Source organism: Perna viridis, chromosome 3 (genome assembly GCF_037379345.1).
Source record: "Perna viridis isolate PV_CMFRI_1.1 ecotype Kerala chromosome 3, ASM3737934v1, whole genome shotgun sequence".
Classification (NCBI taxonomy): domain Eukaryota; kingdom Metazoa; phylum Mollusca; class Bivalvia; order Mytilida; family Mytilidae; genus Perna; species Perna viridis.
In genome coordinates, this window is record NC_142447.1 from 7,419,092 (window position 1) to 7,443,060 (window position 23,969).

The 23,969-nt window shown below is 32.8% G+C and overlaps 1 protein-coding gene across 1 annotated transcript; it reads left to right on the plus strand.

Moving 5' to 3' along the window:
- The first annotated feature begins 1,644 nt into the window (after positions 1 to 1,644).
- On the plus strand, positions 1,645 to 20,309 carry LOC148620851 (glutamate receptor U1-like). The gene is made up of 11 exons (XM_088573939.1): positions 1,645 to 1,982; positions 6,110 to 6,303; positions 7,698 to 7,862; positions 9,489 to 9,686; positions 11,636 to 11,730; positions 12,710 to 12,806; positions 13,912 to 14,230; positions 14,619 to 14,836; positions 16,493 to 16,761; positions 17,539 to 18,010; positions 20,080 to 20,309. The coding sequence occupies exons 1-11, from the start codon at positions 1,820 to 1,822 to the stop codon at positions 20,089 to 20,091; spliced, it is 2,202 nt and encodes a 733-aa protein (XP_088430065.1). The 5' UTR covers positions 1,645 to 1,819; the 3' UTR covers positions 20,092 to 20,309.
- The last annotated feature ends 3,660 nt before the right edge of the window (positions 20,310 to 23,969 follow it).

Here is a 23,969-nt window from a genome sequence, read left to right on the forward strand (position 1 = left end):
TTGACATATGTATGTCAGAAAATACAAGAGCAGGAAATTGCAGTACTCTCGGATTAGATTTCAATTCTCCCTCACTTTGCAGAGCATTGTTAGAAAAATTGACATTCACCTCCTCGGTGTCTGAAATTTCTCTCTTATATTCTTTGCGATGTTAGGTTCTGAATATCTTCAAATGAATGAACTTATTATGCAGTATCATGTCAAGTCTTGTCTTTTTTTGTTAAAAAATGTACATTTTACATTTAGCAGATATTTAATAGGGTATATAGGTAGGGAAATTATTAAAAAAAGCAACAAAACAAAACATTTGACATGAGTTAATGGGGAAACAATCTAGACTTTAACGGAGCTGGATCCAAAATGCCCATAGACTGTTTAGGGTAGGCACAGAAATAGTGCAGGTAGGGTATCATGATACAAACATATCATTTACTTTTGGCCTTTTCATTTTCATCTCGACAAAGAACAAACACAAAATGAGTTATTAACGTCAAACAAAAAGTGCAAAATTGTTCTGTAAATACAGACAAAATTACCATTTGAAGTTCATACAAGACAAAAGGTAAAAAATCCATATATTTGTATGTAATATTAGTTGTAGAGAATAATTACTAAGATATCAATAAATTTTATCTGATCATCTGTAATTTAAATAATTGTTTCCTTGTCTGAATTTGGTTAATTTGATCAAGTGCAATTTGAAACATCTTTGATGTAGAAACATCGCAGTTTGTCAGAGTATATTATGTTGAAAAGTACTTTTATATGTCTATGTTTCCATTAATCAAAACATTACAAAGATTGACAGCTATATAATCGGTTGTTCTGAGATTGATTTTATAAATGTTTTTTTTTCGAAAATCAATGTTGATCAAAATGATAACAGAAAATAGACTATTCCCTTATTTCTCTGAGATTGTTGGCATTAAACCCACAGAACTATACAGAAACAATAAAACGTCGTTAAATTGTCACGCAGGGAAATATTTTAGATAGTATTGAGATTGAGAGGGGCCTTATTTAGATAAACAAAAAAAAATCAATATATGGAATATTAGATTGTGACTTTGAAGTGTCGGGCAATACTTTAACTTAAGATAGTTTTTAAATCAAAGTGCATATATTAATGACAAGGTTGCGACAATTGTATACAAAGCATTACATAAACTCATCAGGATTTCCTGACGAACATTGAAACCAATCAAGACAAAAAAAAATCTTTTTGTAATGTAGAAGTCGATATATGACAAACTTTAAAATATTCATAATAATGGTATGAAATATTAATTACGAACATACCAATAAATATCTGATTATCTTTAATTTAGATAATTGTTTTCTCGTTTGAGTTTGTTGAATTTGATCAAGTACAGTCTGAAACATCATTGATGAAGAAACATCACAATGCAATTTGTGAGTAACTAAGAGGAAAATATATTGTGCTGAAAGTTTTTCATACCTTCGGTATGCGATTTTTGTATGTGAATGCTTTCACTCACCTAAATATAATTATATTTGTAGCTATAATCGGTTGTTTTAAATTTTATTTCATAGCTGTTTTTCTAAAAAAAATACTTCGTATTGATCAAATGAAAACAGAAATTACACTCTTCTCTATTTTGTTTTAAATATAAGATATACACAGATAATAAAGCGAAAACAACAACATTTTAGCCAGGTAAATATTTTAAATAGTATCGAGTTTGAGAGGAGCCTTATAAAGATGCATATTAATTCAATACATGGAATACGAGGTTGTGACGATGACATTACGGGAAAAATTCTCAAGACAAACAGTTAATAAATTGAAGCACTTGCTATGATAGTTAAAATGGAAGGATGCGACATTTGTATGCCGAGTAATTCTTCAACTCACCATGATTTCCTGACAAACAATGAAGCAAATGAAGTGTTAATTCTAATGACGCTAATATCGTATCTTAAATGGACATCTATATGTGTGTTTTATGAAGAAGGAACGGGTGAGTGAATCTCATTATTTATGTCACATTCGATTTTTCAGTTTTATGATTTTAAAAAATCGCGATTTTTTTTATCAATTATTATTTGCATCGTATTGTTTATAACAACAAGTGAAAAAAACTCTTTTCATAACACCGAAAAAAAATTAAGCTGATATCAACAGAATTACTTTTTGGTGCCACTGGCTGAGTAGGACATGCTCATACTTTGGCACCTAATACCACACCCACAAATTCGTGGAAGTTTATAATGCAAAATTTTCAGTATTTAATTGTGTGCTTTCTAATCTTCCTTATATTTGGTCTACATTATGTACGTAGATTGCTCCTGTATCTTGTTTTCATGTTTTTGGAGTGATGTTTATGAATTATCCTTTAATTTAGATGCTACCTAATTTTTTGTCGATATTAAATAAAGATATAGTTCTCTTGATCGCAACATTAACAGCTGTTATATTGACATCCTTTCGTTTTTGTTTCTGTCTTTATTTACTTTCGATATACACAAATATGATTTATTCAAAATAATTGAGCTATACGCTTGATTTGCTTTCCACGCAATTGGGTGATATAAAACAAATGATAGTTGTGACCTCACATGTAAAACATTGTTGTGTTTTATGAAAAGGGCTAACTCTCTTGAAGAAGACAAAATCATCCCCCATCCTATTTTTTTTTATATTTCAAGCTAACTGATTAATTGACTTATATCTTAAAACAACTAGAAATACTGTGAGCAAGCTCACAAAGGGAACACCCCGCTTCAAATGGACTGAAACGTAAAACCTTTAATTTGGATTCCTCTGATAGTACATCTGATCCTTCTTGCATATTTACGTATGATGCCAAACCCTTTTTTCTAAAATGGACCTAAAATTATTTTTGACATTTCCTAAATTGAAAAACATGGTCAAGAGTTAGATTGAAACTCTATTTTTTAAAAAATCATGAACATTTAAGGTATACTATAGAAGCCTATGGGGCATAGAATAAAAGACTGAGACCACATATTCTACCTAAACCTTCTTATATAATTTGGATTATCTCCCTTTGGAGTCCTCCGACAGTAATGATGTTTCTTCATGTGCATCTACATATATATATATCATACACAACCTTCTTTTAAAGTTGATCAAAATCTCTAGAGTGGTTTAGGAGAAGTTGCGCTTACGATGTTGTAAAAGCCATAATAAGGATTGTCTCCCTATGGAGTCCTCCGATAGTATTACGTTTCTTTATCCAAAATCCCATGGTTTAGGATAAGTTGCGCTTATAAGGACGAACAGATAGACGGGGTGATTCCTATACACCTCTAAACGTTGCATGTGGACAAATAAAATGAGAAAATTTTAGAAAATTGCATCTTGAATTGAACATTTCGAAGTTGTTATTCCAAAAATACTCGAAAAAGATTAAATATCTAAAAGTGCAAGACGATGACACAGGAGACAAGTATACGTGAGAAATCAATTGTGTTAGAGCAGTCGTAATCATGTACGACAACCTTATTTTTCGGTGAGTTTTTTTGGAAAATATATTTTTATCCAAAACCATCAAAATCATTTGAAATGTGTTGCTGGTGTTGTAAGCTACAAGTCATGCGTGCCATTTCTTCAGTGCTAATTTAAGTATGGAGCTTCCGCCTTTAACTTAAAACGTATGTATATGTACATGTATATATACACTAACAACTCTGGAAATATCACAGTAGGTAATTATAACCACTTTGCAGTGTGACATCGGCTGGATGAAGTAAATAAGATAGAAAAAAGAAAGCACAATTCTATACTTTTCCCTAAAATTTCTCCAAAAAGAACTTAAATGAACTATACCGACTATTTGATACACACACACGATTTAAGGGGTAGACCTAGGGAAAGGGACATGTCTCTAGAAATTAGTGATATGTTTGTATCATTATCAATTTTACCCAAGCCTAACAGCTTCCTTCTGAAACAGAATAAAATCAGTCCAAGTTACTTTAAAGCTTGCATGAGATTTATATTAAACGGTGATAAATATAAACGTTCCATTGATTGGTAAGAGTTGTATCCCTTACCCTAGGTCTACCTCCTTAAGTACCCAAGACTTTGTTTTACTTGGAAATTTAATGGTATGTTTTCACTAAATTCTGTATTCTGTATCGATCTCTAAAGTGAAATCCGAATTCAAAAGATTTTTTATAGTTCGTGTTATTGTTGTATTTTCACCCACTGTCCCCATTATTTGTTTAACTCTGCGACATACTATATATGACTGTCCAGGTACATCTAGTCCAAGCCATGAACATCTAGTCCAAGCCATGAACATCTAGTCCAAGCCATGAACATCTAGTCCAATGATTGTCGTTGTTTTTACTGTTCATTGTTATTCGTTTTAAGATTGTTCTTCTATAGATTATGTCAATTTTTCTATTTTATGAATAGTTTCACTTCATCACTTCATTTATTTTGGGGCCTTTTACAGCTTATTTCATGGTATGGGTTTCGTCAATTATTGAAGACCTGTAGAAGTTATGTTGGTCGTTGCTTGGCTTTCATTGGATGACTGTCTCATTGGCAATCATACCACATCTCCTGTATTTAAACTTCTTTAGTTAACTCTAAAATGGCAGGACATATTCTTGATTGGCACAAGTTTGTCCTTTTGTTTATTTGTTTGTTGGGGTTTAACATCCGAGCAGCAATATTTCAGCTATATTCAGGCGATGAACATGAAGTGGATGATAAAATGAACATAAAATGATGATGAAATGAAAAATATGACGGAACACAAGAACAATAGGGTCGAGAGATTTTGATTGCCACTGGAAATAGGGAGAGAAGGGTAGGGTCGGGCAATTTAGCCTCCTGTGGCGGAGCCCTATGGTTCCTAATCGGGGAGAATACCACAGTAGGGTTTCTTAGCGTGCGAGGAACGTGGCATCTTTCCCAACACGGTGCGCCACTATGATTTGCGGTCTGGTTTTCCGTATTATAACCTGACAACCCCACCATGTGACACGCCAGGGGTACCCCATTCCACCACTTGGGGCACACAACCCAGTTGCGCTGTGGGCAAAGCGCCCTAGCCCCCGGCTAGGGATCTGAGCACTATTTAATCGCCTTTTACGACAAGCTTAGCGCTGCTGCAGGCCTATTCTTTTGACACCCGGACCTGCACGGGGCGTTGGTGTTTCTTGGAGCCCCTTTTACACTTTTGGTATAATTAATGTCAATGTTTTTTCTTCAAAACACAAAAGTAATTTCAAATGAGTTAACAGTTTGTTACCCGTGCACTTAGAAAGTTCCGATTTTACAGAATGTCTTACTTAACAAAAATACGCCCATTATATTTAGTTTAAACTATTAATTGAATGAAAGGGATTTTTGTCGTAAATGTATCCATTAGATTGTTGATTTTGTCGTATATCTTTGCTAAATATTTTCAGAAGTTATCGATCAGTTTGTTTAAGTAGAAGTCTATGCAAATACAAGAGTTTTGTTTTAAACATTTTGATGTATGTATAGTTGCCTCTCCGTTTTATCGGTAATATCAACATTTCTATAGTTTAACTTGTATGCAATATTTTGGTTTCGTGCTATTGCCTTGATGTTAAATATCGGCAGGAAAAACCGAGACGTCAATAACAGGACAATTAAGATATTTCAAAATCAAAGTGTATGACCTTATATAAACACAGTAAACAGAGACAAACTATGTTCACAATGTCGCGAAAAGATTTATGCAATTACAATACATTTAAAGTCTGACGATAAGGAAAACTGGACATTACACAAAAACAAAACCACTAGCAATGTTAGGAAAAAATGAATAAGAAATTATATCATTGCGATTTGCGACATTGCCAATATATTGCATAACGTATATATGTTTACTTAATAGGAGATAATAAGTTTGGTTATTGAGATAGAAATAGTAGTCAATAACGGCGAAATACTTTTTATGCAATGGTAAAAAAGAGAAAAATGATTTGGAATTTAAGAAATAAATTCATAACGTCTGAACGACTTTTGAAAAACTAGCTGCTTAATATGATGTGAACAAGAATCGCATCAGGGTATCTGTCCAAAGCATTGACTGATTTTTTTCGTCGTACGTATTTTAAACCAATGTGCTCTTTTCAGAAAGAAAGTCATTGGACTTGGTGAGACAGTTGTCACAACGAGAAATATTTGTTGTGACCTATCATATATCGGAAGTGACGTCATCTAATATAGACGCTTTAGCAAGTATGAATCTGAAGAATTTACCTGATCGTTTGAACTTTACACTTTTGTGTAGCAACATTAATAGTTCATGTTTGCCATTTCTGAGAAAGGTATGTTATAATGATTTTGACTTACCTTACTTAAGTTTAATTTTATTCCATGGACCAAAGGCTACTGACAATTCCTCTTAATCCAACTCTATACTTTGCTAGTTGATGTATGGTGTTCCAGCTGTACCCACTTTCATTCATTTCTTTATCAAGAACTATTTTCCAGGTTAATCTTGGTCGTCCCTTTCACTTTTCGTTTTTCCTTGAGATTTCCATTGTAGGGCTTGACAAGTGATGTTACCTTGTATATTCAAAACATGTCCATTTCATTTTCTTTTTTCTTGCATAATCAGTATATGATTTGCTGCTCTTTTCTAAAGGTGTTCATTGGTAAATTTATCTGGCCAGCAAATCTGAAGGATGTTTCTGCACTTCTTTTAACTCTTCCGTCGGAAAGTGATCTTCCGAAATAGCACTGATGCATACTGCATGTGGTCTATTTGAGTTTACAATGACAGCAATGACTTAATTTGCTATTACAGACTGTCTACTGTGAGGGTTAATAGAGAGGCCACAAATGTTCTGTCTATTGATAGTTTCTTATATCTATGTTAAGCTACTTTGTGTGTATATACTACTGTATGTTACATGAGAATTAATATAACATTAATATAAAGTTATATTGTTTTTATTCATTTCGGTTTTAAAGGATCATTAGAGCTTGGGTTGTAATATTTAATATACATCGACTTAAAATAAACTTTTTGAATACAAAATATACCAGTTTTATGCATTCTAAATTTCGATATGCTGTACACGTGTTTCAAGGAGTAACCTCTCATCAGCAGCATTAAAATTAGATATGTAAGAAGATCATAATTGAAATATTAGTTGTATACAAGAAGTACTCAAACCAAAACTGTCGAAGGAGGAAGCCGGATCCATCACCGAGAGGTTCTATCATATGCAATGCAAGGAATGAAGCCTCAGTGTTTTGAACTTATACTTAAACTCTACTTAAACTTAAATATCTTTCTGTAAGCTGACTGCTTTACACTCTATTTTCTTTCGATTGACAATAGCAAGAATAACTTTATTTTGAACAATATTGAGAAAAAAGATGCTTAAATGTAACTACATAATGCAGGATGTCATTAAAAAGGAATATGACGGAAAGAAAAATAATATTGATTTTGAATTGTTTGAAGTAAGTTAAAATCACATTAAGCAGAAAAAAAACTAATATATTATTGACATCAGATTTCATAATGTTTATTAAATACATGTACATTGTTTTTATACAATTAGCATTTTTAAAAAAAAAAGATGCATTGATTTTTCCTACAGACTATTCTTATGAATGGTGTTATCTTCCATTTGTAAGACATGCATGTTTACGGAATAATACTTAAATTTGTGCACTTTCCCGCAAACTATCTCGAACTTTCTTACAGCCTTTCAGGTACGACCGAAAAGATGTTTGGCGGAACTCATTGCTTCATTTCTCCAGATGGATTGTAATGGTATCTGACATCAGTATTTTAAGTAGTTTACAGAATACTACCAGTATTATGTTTGATAATGTTGCTGTTTTATACTTCGAATATTATTATGATAAGGTAATTGGACACATTTTGTCACCGACATTATAGGTTGTAGTTCAGACCATATCATTTATCTGGATAAAAAAGACCACCGAAATCCATTAGGAATACCACTTGAAATATTGTGATTAGTTTTTTTCGTCTTTTCCCAAACCCGAGGTAATGCCTAAATGTGCTCCGAAGCACTACAACCATCTCATGTAACATTATATATATATTATTTTATGCATCTTGTTGCCGAGTATTCCAAAGATTTAAAGATCTCTTCATGTAAATACACTTCGCTCTGAGTAATTAATGTAGCTAAAATTCTTGCACGACTTCCAAGTATCAAGCGGGTGTTTTAGTAAAGCAGAAGACGCTTAACCTACCGGAGCACCTGGTATATGCTCCAAGTTTTTAATGGAGTCCGAGTTGCTCATTTACTTTTTACTTTGTTTGTATTATTTTGGTTAATTTAGATTCTTTGTTGTGCGTGTGTGTTTTTTTCCATGTTTGGTCTTTGTCCCTGGATTACATTATTTTGATTTCCGCTAGAATATTGGTTCCCTTGATAAGTCGTTCTTTACATTAATGTAACAAAATGTCAATGTTTAGAAATGACATATTCAACTCACAAAGTTTGTCCAGTATATTTAGTTCAATTTGCAGCCTTCCCTATTACACTATTTTTTAGGTATCAACTGTTGAACAGTTTTTACAGCTTTAACTTACGTTTAAATCTTCAAGTACATAAACCAATTTAAGGGTAACAGTGTTTGTGCCCCTTTAACTGTGCAGTAAACCCTTCAATGTCCGTTTTTTCAAAACTAATTACTTATTGTAAGGGTTTTAATGTTAACACTTAAACTGATAGCTTATTATCACTTTAATCATGTCAAGTCCTGAACGACTTTTATGTATTGTATCTTACCTCATTGATGTTTTGATCAAGCAGCGCATTCAACCGATAATCGCTGTGTTCCATTTCTAAATATCAAAATTTAAACGCGAATCTTCTACTTAAGCAACAGTCGTTATAAAGGTTAGACAGAAGACGATTCATGCAAATCGAAAACCCAATGAATTCAGTCTTATTTCTTGTTCAGTAACTTCAGTAACAGTTACTGATCACATAACAAGTGTTAGTTTTTCATTTGGTTGTTGCGGTTTTGAGATAAAAAAATATATAGAGATTGTACATGAAATTGACTCTTTGCAAGAGTTATTTTTTTTTTTATTTGGTTTCATTTGGTTGATTTTAGTGGTAGATATATGTTCGATTTTCTTAAAAGTGCAGATCTGAATGCAGAAATGGTTATCGTTATGTAAAAGTATAGCATATAAACACAGCAAAGCATGGCTTGTTTGGTGGTATTTCATACACCATGAATCACTTTACCATTGGTAGTGTCTAAACTTTATATAGACTAATACTTAATAAGAGTTCGAATTGGCGATCATTGTACATGGTTTTTATTATCAAATTAATTACTGGTACCTAGCAATATTTCTACAGGACGCTCAATGATGGTTACATTTGTGGTTTAGATATAAATGAGGAAACTGGACAAAGACATTTGGTTGTGACGTACTCCAGTATTGCAATATTATTCTATAAAAATTAAGAATAAGTCTACTGAATAAATCTTTATATTTCAGAATCCATCAATAGAGCGTAACGTTACATGCACGAAAAGAGGCTTTGTTTCAACGCTTTTATGGAAGGGCAATAGAGAACGTCAAATGTCTCCCGTTGGAATTATCCACAAGAATGAAACATTGAATTTTTCCACCCGTGTTTTTCCTAATGTTAAATTTGGATTCAACGGTAGACGGTTTTTAATCAGTATATTAACGGTAACGTAATAACATTTTGTTAAAAAGTTTATGGTGAAGTTAAAGTTATGCTTACAAGTAAAAAAAAACCGCATGTACAAAGGTTAAGCAGTAGACTTCGTAAGAATCATGCAAATTTTGTAATTTGTGATATACCCCAACAAGGCTACACGTTTTTAGCTGACCTTGCCAAAGGCCATGTGACCTATTGCCATCACATGGCTTCCGTCGTCGTTAGTCATTAACAGTTTTTCAAAACTCTTCTCCTCTGACACTGACCTATTGAAAACATACTTGGTATGAATGTTCCTAAGTGTATCTTGCAGAGAACAGATGTGGGGATTTTTTATCCGTTAATAAACATGGCTGCCGTTATTAAAAACAGAACTTAGTGGTCAGACAGTAGTTTTTTTTGCATATATCTCCAAAACCATTAGGTTTAGCCAAATTCAGATTTCGGTAAAAGTGTTCAGGATAATGGGCATATCTGTGGTCAAAATTTCTTTTTTATCTGTGAAGCCGCCATGTCGAAGTTATTGCCCTTTTGTGGTTTTTTTTCTATTTGTAATGTTATTTCTTTAAAAAGATCTTCTCCTCTGACACTACTTGACAAATTGTAACCATACTTGGTATGAATGTTCCCAGGGATATCTTGCATAGAATTGATGTGGTTTTTTTATATATATCTCCAAAACCATTAAGTTTAGTTAAATTCTTTCAATAACTGAAATGATCCTTATTAAGTCGTAAGTGGTAAAAGTTGTCAGACGACTACTTGTAAGAGTTATTGCCCTTGAAAGTGGAAAAATGACATTTTTTTTTCACAAATTGTTGGACAACTTCTTGTTAAATTTATTGCCCTTGATAGGCAAAATTCACCCAGGTGAGCGATTCAGATTCCTGGGAGCCTCTTGTTATTTTTGTTTTTAAATTGCTCTATAGGTATATATGAGGATATATATATATTGGAATTCAACAGTACATTTTATATATTTTTTTATCTCCTTCAAAACAAGGGTTATATGAAAAGTCACGTGTTTATTTCTGTTTAATATAGCATATTTAACAATATAACAAGAATAAAAATGTGTAGACTTTACAACCATGAATCACATTTTGCATGACTCTTATCTGGAGTACTGCTAAAAGTTTAACGAAAGGAAACTACAGTTTGAAACTGGAAAAAAATCAAAGTTGTTTTCAGTACGAAAAAATTATTTATAAAATCTAGATTGCAATTTAACATATGTCCAATCAACAGTTGCTTTAATTAAAAGCAGAATTACTCTCATTAAGTTACATTTATATGTACATGTATAATGCATCAATTGAATAAGCTTACTTAAGGACTATTTCTGAGATGGTTTATAAACTACATGTACTTAAACCTGTTTCGCCACAATATTTTGCTGGAAAATAACGATGACAGTAACTGCCTTTGCTTTATGGAGGTAGACCTAGGGTAAGGGACACAATTCTTACAAATCATTGGAACGTTTGTGTTCAGCATTTACATCAATCTCATGTAAGCATCAAGTAACTTGGACATTTCATTCTGTTTCAAATGAAAGCTTGATAGGCTTTTGTGAAATTGAATATGATACAAACATATCAATGATTTCTATATCCAAGCAATGTTTCCTTGGTATGTAAATTTTACTATAATTATGTGAACAGTGGAGGGAAAGTTAACTCCCTTTGATGGTGAAATCATATATGAAATTATATATTGTATTTCATATAATTCAAACCTCGAATTATTAATACTTTAAAACGAAAAAAATAAAAAAAAACAGGAAGAAAAGAAACGTATGCATTTCAAAACTTCTGATATCATTTTGAATACGACCTGACCTGTGTTTTTTTTTTAATTCTACCATAATTCACCCACTGCCTGATTCTTACCAAGAAATAACACTTAATTATATCCCATTAAGATACTGTTAGATCAATATCATGTTTCTTTACAGTGGCATCCGTTCACTTTTATTGACGAGGAAACTAAACAATACAGTGGATTTATGATAGACATGCTGAAAGAAATGTCACATGTGATGAATTTCACGTAAGCATATGTTTTTCGACTTTATAAAATAAATTCGTGGTTTATCGTTTGCGGCATTTAGTTTAGGTCCAAGTTTTATATACATTTGAATGGAGTTTTTTTTTAATTATTGAGCTTGCCTACTTACACAGGTAGGTATATTGGCAGACAAATATTTGAAATGTCAACGATAAGACAATTTAGATACACCAAAATCCAAGAAAATGGACTGAACGTGAAAATATGAAAAAAAAAATACGATCTAATCTACATACAAACAGAGTATGATGTGTTGCATATAAATACGGAAAGTATGAAAAAATAAAGCACCAACAATATGAACTGTCAATAAAAAAATCTGTGGTGACAACAGGTGCTCCGGAAGAGTATGCATGCCCTGCTTCGCGACTCTTGTCACATTACAAGTTAGGATAATCTGGTAATAGTTTTGCTACAAAACACCGTCATAAAGGAGTCCAATACAAAACTGAAGATAAAGAAAACAAGCCGTAACACAAAAAACTTAATCATTTATAATATGAATTCCATCTAAAATCAGGGCGTGTCATCAGGTGCTCTGGAAGGGTAAGCATGATGCCTTGGTCTTCTAGCCACACCCGTCATATTGTGAGTGAGAATAATCCGGAAATAGTCTATCGACAGTAATCCAAACCACTCCTGATCATGAGTCACAAAGGGGTCACATCGAAAACAATTCACACTTGGGTTATATCATTCTAATCAACAAAGTATCATGATGTAAATAAAGTAAATAATAAATTTGTCAGTTTAAGACAAAACAACAATTGATGAAATAAAGTAGAATAAAGTAAAATGTGTATATTTTGCTTTAAAAATATTATGTATCTGTGTACTATTCATTCGCAGTATAAAGTACAACTTAACTACATTATTAATGTCTCTTTTTGAAAATCATATGTATCTCGAAAGATTACAATCCGACTCTCACCCTTATTAAAATGGAATTTATTTTTATCAGATACGACCTACGCGAACCGGAAGACGGAAATTGGGGCGCACTTGAAAATGAGGAAAGTAACACGTGGAATGGACTTGTAGGAGAATTACAGCGGCGTGTAAGCTATTTTGAATTTTATATATTATTTTGTTTTACTTAATGACATATCTTCACGTGAAGGTATAACAACCTTGGTGATCTCAGGGTAGCAATCTCGCATTGAGTGGTGAAGGTCGTGTGTTTGCTCCCCAAACCGAGTCACTTCAAAGACTTAAGATTTGGTGGTCACTGCTTCTTCCCGATCTAAAACAATAAAAATACTGCTCAGCGTGTTGAACTCTCAAGCAGGCTCTGTGACTTGTAAATTGTTTTTGTTCTGAAATACATGAAATATCAACCGTAGTTAACCCATAATCAATCAATCAATAACATGAAAGTAAACTGAAGCTGTGAAATTATTATTCAATAGGCTGCTCACCATTCTTCCATTAGAGACAAAGCAGACAAGTAATTGCATGAAAGTTTTGGTAAATCTAGGATAGACATTGAAACTTTCATTAAAACTCATAAAACATACGATGAATATGAACACTTTGGTTAAGTATATAGGGTATTTTAAGTCTCGTCAAATGACTTCCTGGTCTCATGAAATAGGTTCTCGCCTACTACTCAAATGCATAAACATAGCATTGAGTTCAGTTTTAAAAGCAAAACGTCTTTTCGTGTAAACATATCGGTAAAAATGACAAACATGTAGTTTTACATGATAAAAATGTTAAAAACGAGTCTCAAATAGAAGATTTTAGATTGAAATGCAGATTTCGAGAATCACGGAGGTAAACAAAAAATGCAGAGCGTTTCGGGTTTCAATACGTTTTATATCGGAAAGGAAAATGACATTGGAATGAGGCTTACAAACCCTATAGGTAGGAAACATGTCCAGTGCAACACACATCGTAAAATATTACGTGATTTTAAGGCCAAATAGCGTACGTAATGGCTACAAGAATAAGGATAATTTTCTTCTGTCTTCGAACGAGTAACAATATGAATGTTTAGAGAAGGGTAGAATTTAACCTTTGTTTTTTTTCATGCTGAACAATTCAGTTTTCTTCTGCTGTCCTTATGATGATTTTTTTTTGTTGGTTGATTTCCATACGTTTGTGTCTTCTTTTTTTCTAATTCTTCCTTCAGGAACAACACCCCTTTTTTATCTATTATAGGATGTCGATATAGTATTTGCTCCAATAACCATTAACCCGCACAGGGAAACAGTAATGGACTTCACACATCCGTTTTATTACGAATTTTCTGCAATTTTGCTGAAAAAACCTAATATTAATGATTCAAGGTGGACAACTCTGATGGAGATTTTCAGCCCAAAAGTAATGATGTTTATTGGGTCATCACTACTTGTTGTTTCTGGTCTTTTATTTGTATATGAAAAGTACAGTCCGTATTATAGACACGAGAGGCATCGGAAGGGACTGCATCAGTTCTCGGATTCATTCTGGTATATGTATGGAGCTCTCCTGACTCAAGGTAGAGTTTCTAGTCCAAACTGACATATACGCAGGAAATATATTTGTTGACATGATCAATCAGTTAAGCAAGTCTTAAGAACTTCTGGAACTTAATATTTGTGTGTATCTATTACTTGCAATCATTTGTATGTAGACAATTCATTAATATACACCTGAATTATTTGAATTCGTGGTAGCAACAATAAAACTGTTAATGAAAAAGAAATAAATATAGGGTCAATTTTAAGACTAATCAAGCTTTGAATTGATAGACAAAAAATATCTTTACTGTGTTCTCGTCTCTACAAATTGACGGGTATTAGCAACATAAAATACTTTCAATTGATATTTTCAAATAGAATGGCCAATTATTCGTCTTTGCTACCGATTAGCTTTCAATTTTTCAGGTGGAGAAAATATGGCAGAGGCGTCATCAGGCAGAACTATTCTGACATCTTGGTGGATATTCTGTATTATATTGGCAGCTGCTTATAGTGGTAACTTTGTTGCCTTTCTCACCGTCTACAAGGAAAAATTACCTTTCTCAAATATAGAGGATCTGATACAACAAGACACCTACAAATGGGGCACTTTAGGGTCTTCAATTTATGAGACTATCTTAAAGGTACAGTATCGTTTTTCAACATCATTCGGCAGTTCAATGTTTAAAAGCAAAATAAAATTCAATAATAGTGAAATAATGTTTTAATATAAAAAGAAATACATTTACAATCAAACAAGTATTTCAAAGAAAAGAACACAACTAATTCAAAAGCAATAACGAAAAAACAAAATAAAAATAAAACTAAAACAAGCAAAAACTCAAAACATAATATACAAACCAGAAAAAAAAAGAAAAGAAAAGAACGCAGAATAAAATTGCAGTTGAAATTTGAATGATAGGAAAAGTCCAAAAATTTGACGTTGCTATAAAATTTAGGTTCTCATCTCAATGAGAACTCCTCAATCTTTCCTTTCTCGATACACAATAAAAATCTCGGCGGAATTATCTGTCTTGAATTTGTCCTATCTGATTCTAAAATAAAAGTTAAACTGGTTGATTTTTTACCATTACTTTTTTCGCGCAAAAATTCTGGAAAGGATTATTGCTCTTTATCTCTTGTGATATCTAACTTAAATGTTTAGCGCCACCTGGAGGTAGAGCAACTTTGACTCGGGAATGACTACATTTCCGGCACATTTTTCAAGAAGGAATTCTCCTTTCTGCATCCGATGTTATTTTAATTGAAGTTGAAATGGCCGAGTAGTTCCGATTGTTTCTCATCTAAGACTAAGTCAGAAGAAGAAAATCCATACCTAGGATTTTCCATGACCTCCAATGCACTGATACTTATGACTTATTTCCACTTACATTAATTTATCAATCATTTGTTCAAAGAGTTTACACATTAAATGAATGAATGTAATGTAGTGTCATCCACAAGCAACATACCTATTGTATCAACGTAAAAAATTGTTATTTATACTTAGTACGTTTTTTGTCATCAAAATATTCTCTTATTTAAGTTATTTTTTATTTGTGGTTTATAATAAATATTCAGTGATTTTAGTACCTAATAAGATCAATGATTATGATAAAGAAATTTTTCAAAATTGGTTTTTGATGTTTCGTGATATGAGGATGCTTGCCCTACCTGAGAACTTAGCCCACGCTTCCTTTTGTTGTGGAGTCCGGGTTGCCTATTTTCTTTTGTTTTTTTGTGCATGTTATTTGATTATTTAATTTTCTTTGTTCAGTGTGTCTTTTTTTCTATTATATAGTAAATACTATTTAATTATGGTCTGTTGATTACGATTCGAAGACTTGTTCCGACGTTTATAGTATCGAACTATTTATCCAATTATAGTCTAACATTAGTTGTGACCGTATTAAAGTTTTGATAACCGTTTACATGATGCTTGTTGCATTCATGACACTGTTGCCCCAAGAATTTATTCATCACTGCCAATGTTTACCGTTTTTATTATGAACTTGTTAATCGTTATAGTGTTTCAATCTCGTCAATGAGAACAGATTTATTAACAATATTGTATTTAATGTCTTTCGTCGAATAACCTGACAAGTAGATGACGCTTAGCCATTCAACGCATCTTGTAAATAATCCTAGTTTTAATCGAATCCGGATTGTTTATTTATTCCATAGTTTCCATGTGAAGTCGTTATTTTTTATATGTTTTTAAAGTATATTTTTTTTTGTCTTCTTATCATTAATATCTCGTTTTATTTTTTTAAATATCGCTTCCTTGCTTTTAATTTTAGACTTCAGATTTACCGGAACGAATTGATGTGTGGAATAAAATGGTGAAATTTAACAGGACCGATCCCACAGTTTTAAGTTCTAGCATTAGTGACCAGATACAGAAAGTTCTCAATTCGAATAACTATGCCTTTATTGGAGATATAACAGGAATGGAACTAGCTCTGTTAACCAACTGTGAATTAACGACCGCAACTTCAGATCTGCTTCCTCTGCAGTATGGGTTAGGGTTACCAAACAATTCACCATTCATACAACTATTCTCAGATGAGTATGTTTACATTATGACCATATCAAAGGTTAAGTAACCGTTTACAAAATACAAAATGTAAGGTAATATGATGTTCAAAGAAGTTTTACATATATGCAGTGATTTTTTTCAAAACCGAACCCATTTTAACTTGGACTGATTTTATTCTGATTCAAATGAAAGCTTTCAAGAGTTATGTCACTTGCCCTAGGTCTACCTCCTTAAGACAGGCTTTGGATAATTCGAGGTTTTATATAGACAGGGTTGACTGTAATTTTAAATCTCCGATGAAATACCAAACAATAATCTGGACAATCCTATGAAATACGAAAAATAAAAAAAAAAATAAAATAAAAAAAAAACACGTTTTAAGTTTAATTGTATCGTACAATATTGTTGAAAGAATGGCCGAGTTTTTGGTAGTTAAATTCTGTCAACAAGTTTTGCTTAACATTATAGCAAGAGTAATCAAAGGAACCAAGGTTCTAGCGGAAACCAAAAGAATGTGAATCAGGGACAAAGACCAGAAATGGAAACAGACACACACAACAAAGTACATAAAGCAACCTAACTGAAATGTACAAAGAATCAAAAGTAAATGAGCAACTCGGTAAGGTAAGCGTTCTCTTTTTTTTATTTAGAAATACCGACCGAGTTGCACATAAAAAGTCCATTCCGGAGTGGACGAAAAAGGAAAGAAAATCAATGATAAGTTGAACAGATCGGTTCTCATTGTGCAGAATAATTCTCTTTCAAGAAATACATATTCGTTACGTTTCATCTACTATGTATTTACAGAATCATTGTAACTCTTGAAAGTGGGTTGATACCAATGTGGAAGAAGAAGTATCTACCGAAACCAGCAAAGTGTCAAACGGATAGTAAAGCTAAACAAGTTACTATATTCGATGTACAGCTTGCATTTTACTTGATCGGTTTGGGGATAGTTTTAGCATTTTTATGTCTTTGTTTTGAATGTTTAAAGCAGAAACTTCAGCAATGTCGAACCTATGGTAATGAACATTCTAATAAACCAGAGAAAGACGACTGTTTTCCTGTTGGACGAAAAACTAAATTTCAGCGACCAGTCTCCAATAGAAATAAAAGTCAAATAGCAGAAAAACGATTCAGAAGAAGAAATAATTCAGCCATAGAATTCTACTCTTATTACACCGGTGATATGTCACCTGTTTCCCAGGCCATAGATAGGCAGGTTTGGAACCAGTTTACCGGAAGTGATATTGTACAATCAGAGTATAGGGTTCGAAAGGTACTTGATATTATTTAGTTTAAGTTTCAACATTTGCATTTTTAGTGACATGTGTATTTTTTATATAAATGAGAAGTTATTAGATAATCTATTGTTAATAATATTTTTTCTTGATGTTGTAATCAGAGTAATATAGTAAACACTGTAATATTGGATAACAAACAATATTTAAAACAATTCAAAAACAGGTTATCATTTATTTAATTGATATCAATTCCTATTGGTCAGATCAACTTGATTAAAAGTAAAATGTTTAATAAAATAAATTTATTGATTTAAGCTAACATTTAACTTTTTATGAGCAACTCGGTTGGGGTTTCTAGGAAAGAAGAGGACGCTTACCCTACCGGTGTACCTGATCCCTGCACTCAGTTTTAGTGGAGTCCGAGTTGCTCATTTTCTTTGGTTACTTTGTATGTATTATTTTAGTTATTTTATTTCCTTTGTTAAATGTCTGTTTTCCATGTATTGTATTTATCCCTGGATTACATTATTTAGATTTCCTCTAGAATCTTGATTCCCTTGATTACTCATTAAAACATGTTTTTTTTGGCATATAATTGTAGGTGAATAAATCACTTAAAGGGTTTATTACTTTCTAGACAATTCAGAAAATTGTTCACATCAAAGTTCTGTTTCAATTTTCTATAATCTAAATTTGCTATTCGCTTAGTTATGTATTAAAAGTTCTCTGATATGAGTATTTACATCTGTTATGTTCACTATCCGGAAATAAGACACATTTGCAACTTTGAAATGGTTTCACATGCACTGCAAAAACTCTTTTACCCGGTAAAATCACTACAACGTGACGAGATTTGTCGGAGATAAGGTTATCACTTTATTTAATGCAAACAAATTGTCACCAACAGAAAACATTGCCCAGTGGGTGAGCAATTATAACAGGCTGACCACTGTGATCAGAATATAACAATTACTTTCCTATTTTGGTCTCACTCAGTGTGTTAAAAGACATATTAACTAAAATTCTTTAATGAGAAAACTTTTTTCCTAAATTGTTTTAACTACCGTAACGCCATTTGGGTTATAGACATAAAAAACGATTCTGAGTAGATAAAGGATAATCAAGGGAACCAAGGTTATATCAGTTATCAAAATAATGTAATCCAGCGACAAAGACCAGACATGGGAAAAAGACACACACAACAAAGAACATAAAATAACTAAAATCATACATACAAAGTAACAAAAGCAAATGAGCAACTCGCACTCCACGTAAAACTGGGAATATGGACCAGGTGCACCGGTAGGGTAAGCGTCTTCTGCTTTTCTAGAAACACCCGCCGAGTTGCTTATAAAAAGTCAAGTCTAGGGTAGACCAACGAGGAAAAGAAAACCATGACACGTTGAATAAATCAGTGTTTTTGTTCATGGCGCAGACGGATACACTATAACGATCCACGAGTTCATGATGACGACCATAAAACTTCTGTAGTGATGATTTCAATCTTGTAGCAACATAACCATGTTCCAGAAGCCTATTTATTGAAATTCTAGCGCGATACAAAACGTCTGCGTATTTTCGGCAAGCTCTGGCATAACGTGTGAGTTGTGATATGAACACTCCATACACAGGTGCTAAAGAGATGTTGCCACAGATGAAAGGAAAGTTGATAACTCAGAAAGAAAAGTCATCACGTTTGTCGTAAAGTTTGTTCAATAGTTTTCCTTTACCATCAATTTCTAAGTGTAGATCAAGATATGAGGCTGACTTCACAGTGTCTGTAGTATCCTTTATCTCAATTCTTTTGGGTAGATGCGATGTATCAAATCCCCGAAATTAGGATTGTTTAAAGATAATACGTCATCTATATAGCGGAAACTGAGATTAAAGGATCTAGCCAAACGATATTCTTTCTTCCGGATCAGATCAGTTATAAAGTCAGTCGCATAAGAATGAAGGAATAGATCAGCAAGTAGAGAAGCACAAATTGTTCCCATTGGAATATAAAAATATACAGTGCTGAAAAATCATAGGTTTTGATGCTATTATATTCTGATAATAGTCTTGAATTGATTGTCTTCAAAAGATCTTTCGAATTTTTCAGGATCCACATTAATACCACTACAGGAGTAACAAGTGTTGTGTTGTATGACTTTGAAAGTTGTAAGTATAGAAGTTAAAAGTTTTGAAGAAGGATTGGTGGTACATATTGCAGATCCAGCTATGAAACGTTGTTTGTATGGATTCTTGTGGAGTTGAGGAATCCAGTACATAGACGGTAAATAATAATCATTGTCCCTGGTAGAGAGACCAAAAGATGATAGCACAGATTTATGGTTTTCCACAATCTCTTCTTTAGGTGTGTCTATTTTCTTTGTTCATTCCTTTTCACTAGTGTCATAATGAATAAATTTCGAGATAGACCATTTATAATGTGTATAATCTTACATCATTAAATGCTATATTTATCATAAAACCTAATAGATACCCAATGTCAGAACCAAGCCATGACACGACAAATTAAATTTTAGGATACTTTCAGACTTTGAAATGAGTTTATGAGTTTATCCGTATTTAATATCAAATGTGCTCAAATTGGTTCCCTTGATTACTCTTTCACAATTCCACAAAGAATTTCAAGCTTTTCTTTTGAACAGAATGAAATAAGTCTGGGTTACTTTTATGCTCACATGGGATTGATGTAAAATGTTGAATGCCGAGGTTCCAATGATTTGTAAGAGTAATGTCCCTTACCCTAAGTCTACCTTCTTAAAACATTAATACGGTATTTTTACTGCTTTATTCCTGTTTTGACTATCAGGTGACAGATGCAATTTAATGTTCTCAACTTTGTTGAGGATCGTACGAAGTTCAAGACCTACCTCTAGATATATGTTTCAAGGCCGCGTAAATTTGCAGATTTATCCCAAAGTCGTTTTTTGTGTGCGTGTTTATATATAAAACGCCAATCTGAAGCCATCATGAAAATGCTTTATTCAATAAAAATTTTTATATAACAATTCAGACAAAACTACTACCAACAAAGGACAGGAATTGAAAATATTCGAGCAACGAATCGCCAGTATGCACCGATAGAAAACTATATACCTACATAAAACAATTTAAGCTGCTAAAAAACCGAGAGCATTGACAAGGTACCGAAAAAAAGAATTAGCGATTCACGTTCTTCAAGGAACAAATTTCTAATTAACATATGTTCATGGACGAGAAAATAACTACAAATTTATATACAGATCCAAGATTAAAGGTCACACAGTACCAATAAAAGTAACATTTTTTGCAGAGTCTTAAACATAAAACAATTAAAAATCAAATGCGAACAAATAAATAATAAACAATACAGCCCAAATCAAACAAACAAAATCAAAGGAAATAGAAGAAAAAAAATGTTCTTGCGCATACCACATCACCATTTTGATTCTTCATGTTTACAAGAGCAGAAATAGAAGTAGGTATCAGTGGAAGTTACAAACGTGTTTTACACAAAAGCTTCAGCAGTATTGCCCTTCTTATTTTCTTACTTAAGAAAACATATATCAAGAAGTTCAATAAGCATCCAAGGACCGTCGATAATTTAAGAATTTCAAGTAATATCTTAAAGTGATTTGGGTTAATATTGGAGTCTTCCGTTAGTATTGCCATCATATAATTCATGTTTTCGCTGTATGATGTTGATCCAATCAATAAGATTGGAAACTCTGTCAAAGTTGACAGGGTCTGTTGGTACCAACAATTCCTCATCTCTTCATTGATATTACGGAGAACGTCATAAATTTTGTTGTTCCAACAGCTGCGATTCAAGTGTTGCAAAGTTCTATCAATCACTGTTTTTCCATTGGCTGTCCAGTATTTCCGTAATTGGTTCAAAATTTTAATCGCTACGGGTTGGAACATACTACCAAGTAACGTCTCAACTTTATGTTCCGCTATTCTTGTCTCATTCAAAATTGTCTGTGTAATACTGCTATGAGCTGTGTCCCTGATTTTGGAGCTGGTTGTCCGTTCATTGCAAATCATCCTATGAGGTATTTTGGGTATGCCGGTCCTTGTCAGCCTCCACGATCCTATAGTTATAAATTGATTCCGCTCTATCATATGTGGATAAAAAATTCTTGCGTAATAACTGCGAAAATCAGCTGGCAATTTTGCAACGTAATGGATTTGAGACATATTTACATAAGAAATAGTACAAGTCCCTGTTTGCTGTTGCAGTTTCAGTTCAGTGTTTCCTGAAATTTTCCTCTGAACATTTTCGTTTTTCCATCCGCTTGAACGATATACCCCAAATACGTTTCCATGTAAATATAGTCGAGGAAGTTCAGTTACTAAAAATACAATTGACACATTAACGATAAGAATGCAAGATTTCCTTTGATACAACGACATCCGAAGATTCGGTTTTGTTTTTTTTCTTTTACAAAAAGTGGCGACAATTAGTAATGTTGATGCTATCATACAAAATGATGTGATTAGTAAATAATTGATTACAAAGTGGGTAATACTTGAGGGTGTATCTTACAAAGCTCTGCCCATGTTGTTGCATGAAACATGTACTGTCATTCAGAGTTTTGAAAGATACAGCAACAGTTCTTGGTATATGAACGCCTATTGAAAACAATACACATATACCACAAGCGGTTACCGATTTTCGATTGGTCATTCCTGACCGTCTCCATACCGGTATCAAGATGGCGATCCCTTTCTGTATTCCTAGACAGGTAGTTAGTAAAACGGAGATCGAATGACAGCAATCTGCAAACTGGTTGGCGTAGTAGTGAATTGCACAAAATGGAAAACTCAATGTAACTAATCTATATCCAGAGGTTTCTCGTTTATTGTTGTCATGAATCAAAGTAAAAGATTGGTTCAGTGACGAGTAGACGTTGGTATAAAAGTTCCAAAACAATGGCTCAAATCCAAACAAATATAACGCTGTCAGACGCGTTTTTGGCCCCATCTAAACAGCTTGAATTTTTTTGGATCATTTGGTAGAAATTACAACACTCTGGTTTATAAAGGCACTTTTAGTCTTTTTTAAGCTTTTTCGTCATTTTCGGGCAAAAAAAAAAATTAAAACCTTCAAAAACTGAGGATTTCTAGAAAGAAAATTTATGAAAGTTTTCATGAAAGGTTTAGTTGAATAAATCAGTGATTTTACTAAAGTGATTATTTTTACTATTCTAAGAGTAATCAATGTAACCGAGATTCCTGTGGAAATCAAAAGAATGTCATCCAGGAGACAAAGCCAAGCCATGGAAAACAGACACAAAGAAACAATATAATCAAAATATTAAAAGTAATTGAGCAAATTTTAGTGATCTTGGGTTTTGTAACTATGGAAAAGTGCAGATTTCAAATCTGTATAAGTGGTCCTTCTTTCAGTAGATAATCAAGTTCTCTTTACATGCTTTACTTGTGCATGAAATTGTCACTGTAAGTTACAGATCTAAATATTTTCGGGAGTCCTGTGTGAAGACCACATTTGTGAAGTAAAGAGAAATTTCCGTTTTATTTTAACTCATTGTATCGCACTGTAAATAAGCAAACACCCTATGATATTTTCAGAGCTTTTAATGTAAACATACAGCATTTTGGTGATTTGAGTCTTCTGCAGGTCAAAGTTAAAGTAGATCATAACATAATGAATTTAGTGAAATAAAAATTGGAACCTTTGAAATGTGACATTCGTGGTATGTAGCTTTTATTAAATATGATATAAAACGGTTTCGCTGTTAGAATTTTTTTTTCACGAAAAACATTGTTTTAACCTTTAAAATTGCTGAACTAGTGTAATAGGGTAAATGAATTGAATAGACTTGCATCTATATAATGAAAATATAATTAATGTGGCATACCTTATAGAGGCAAAAGTTACATTATAATAATCAGTGTTCAGTTCTCAAAGCGTACTCTATTTCAAGTCTGACGGTGAACATGTAATAAAGTACGCAAATAATATACGTATATCACAAA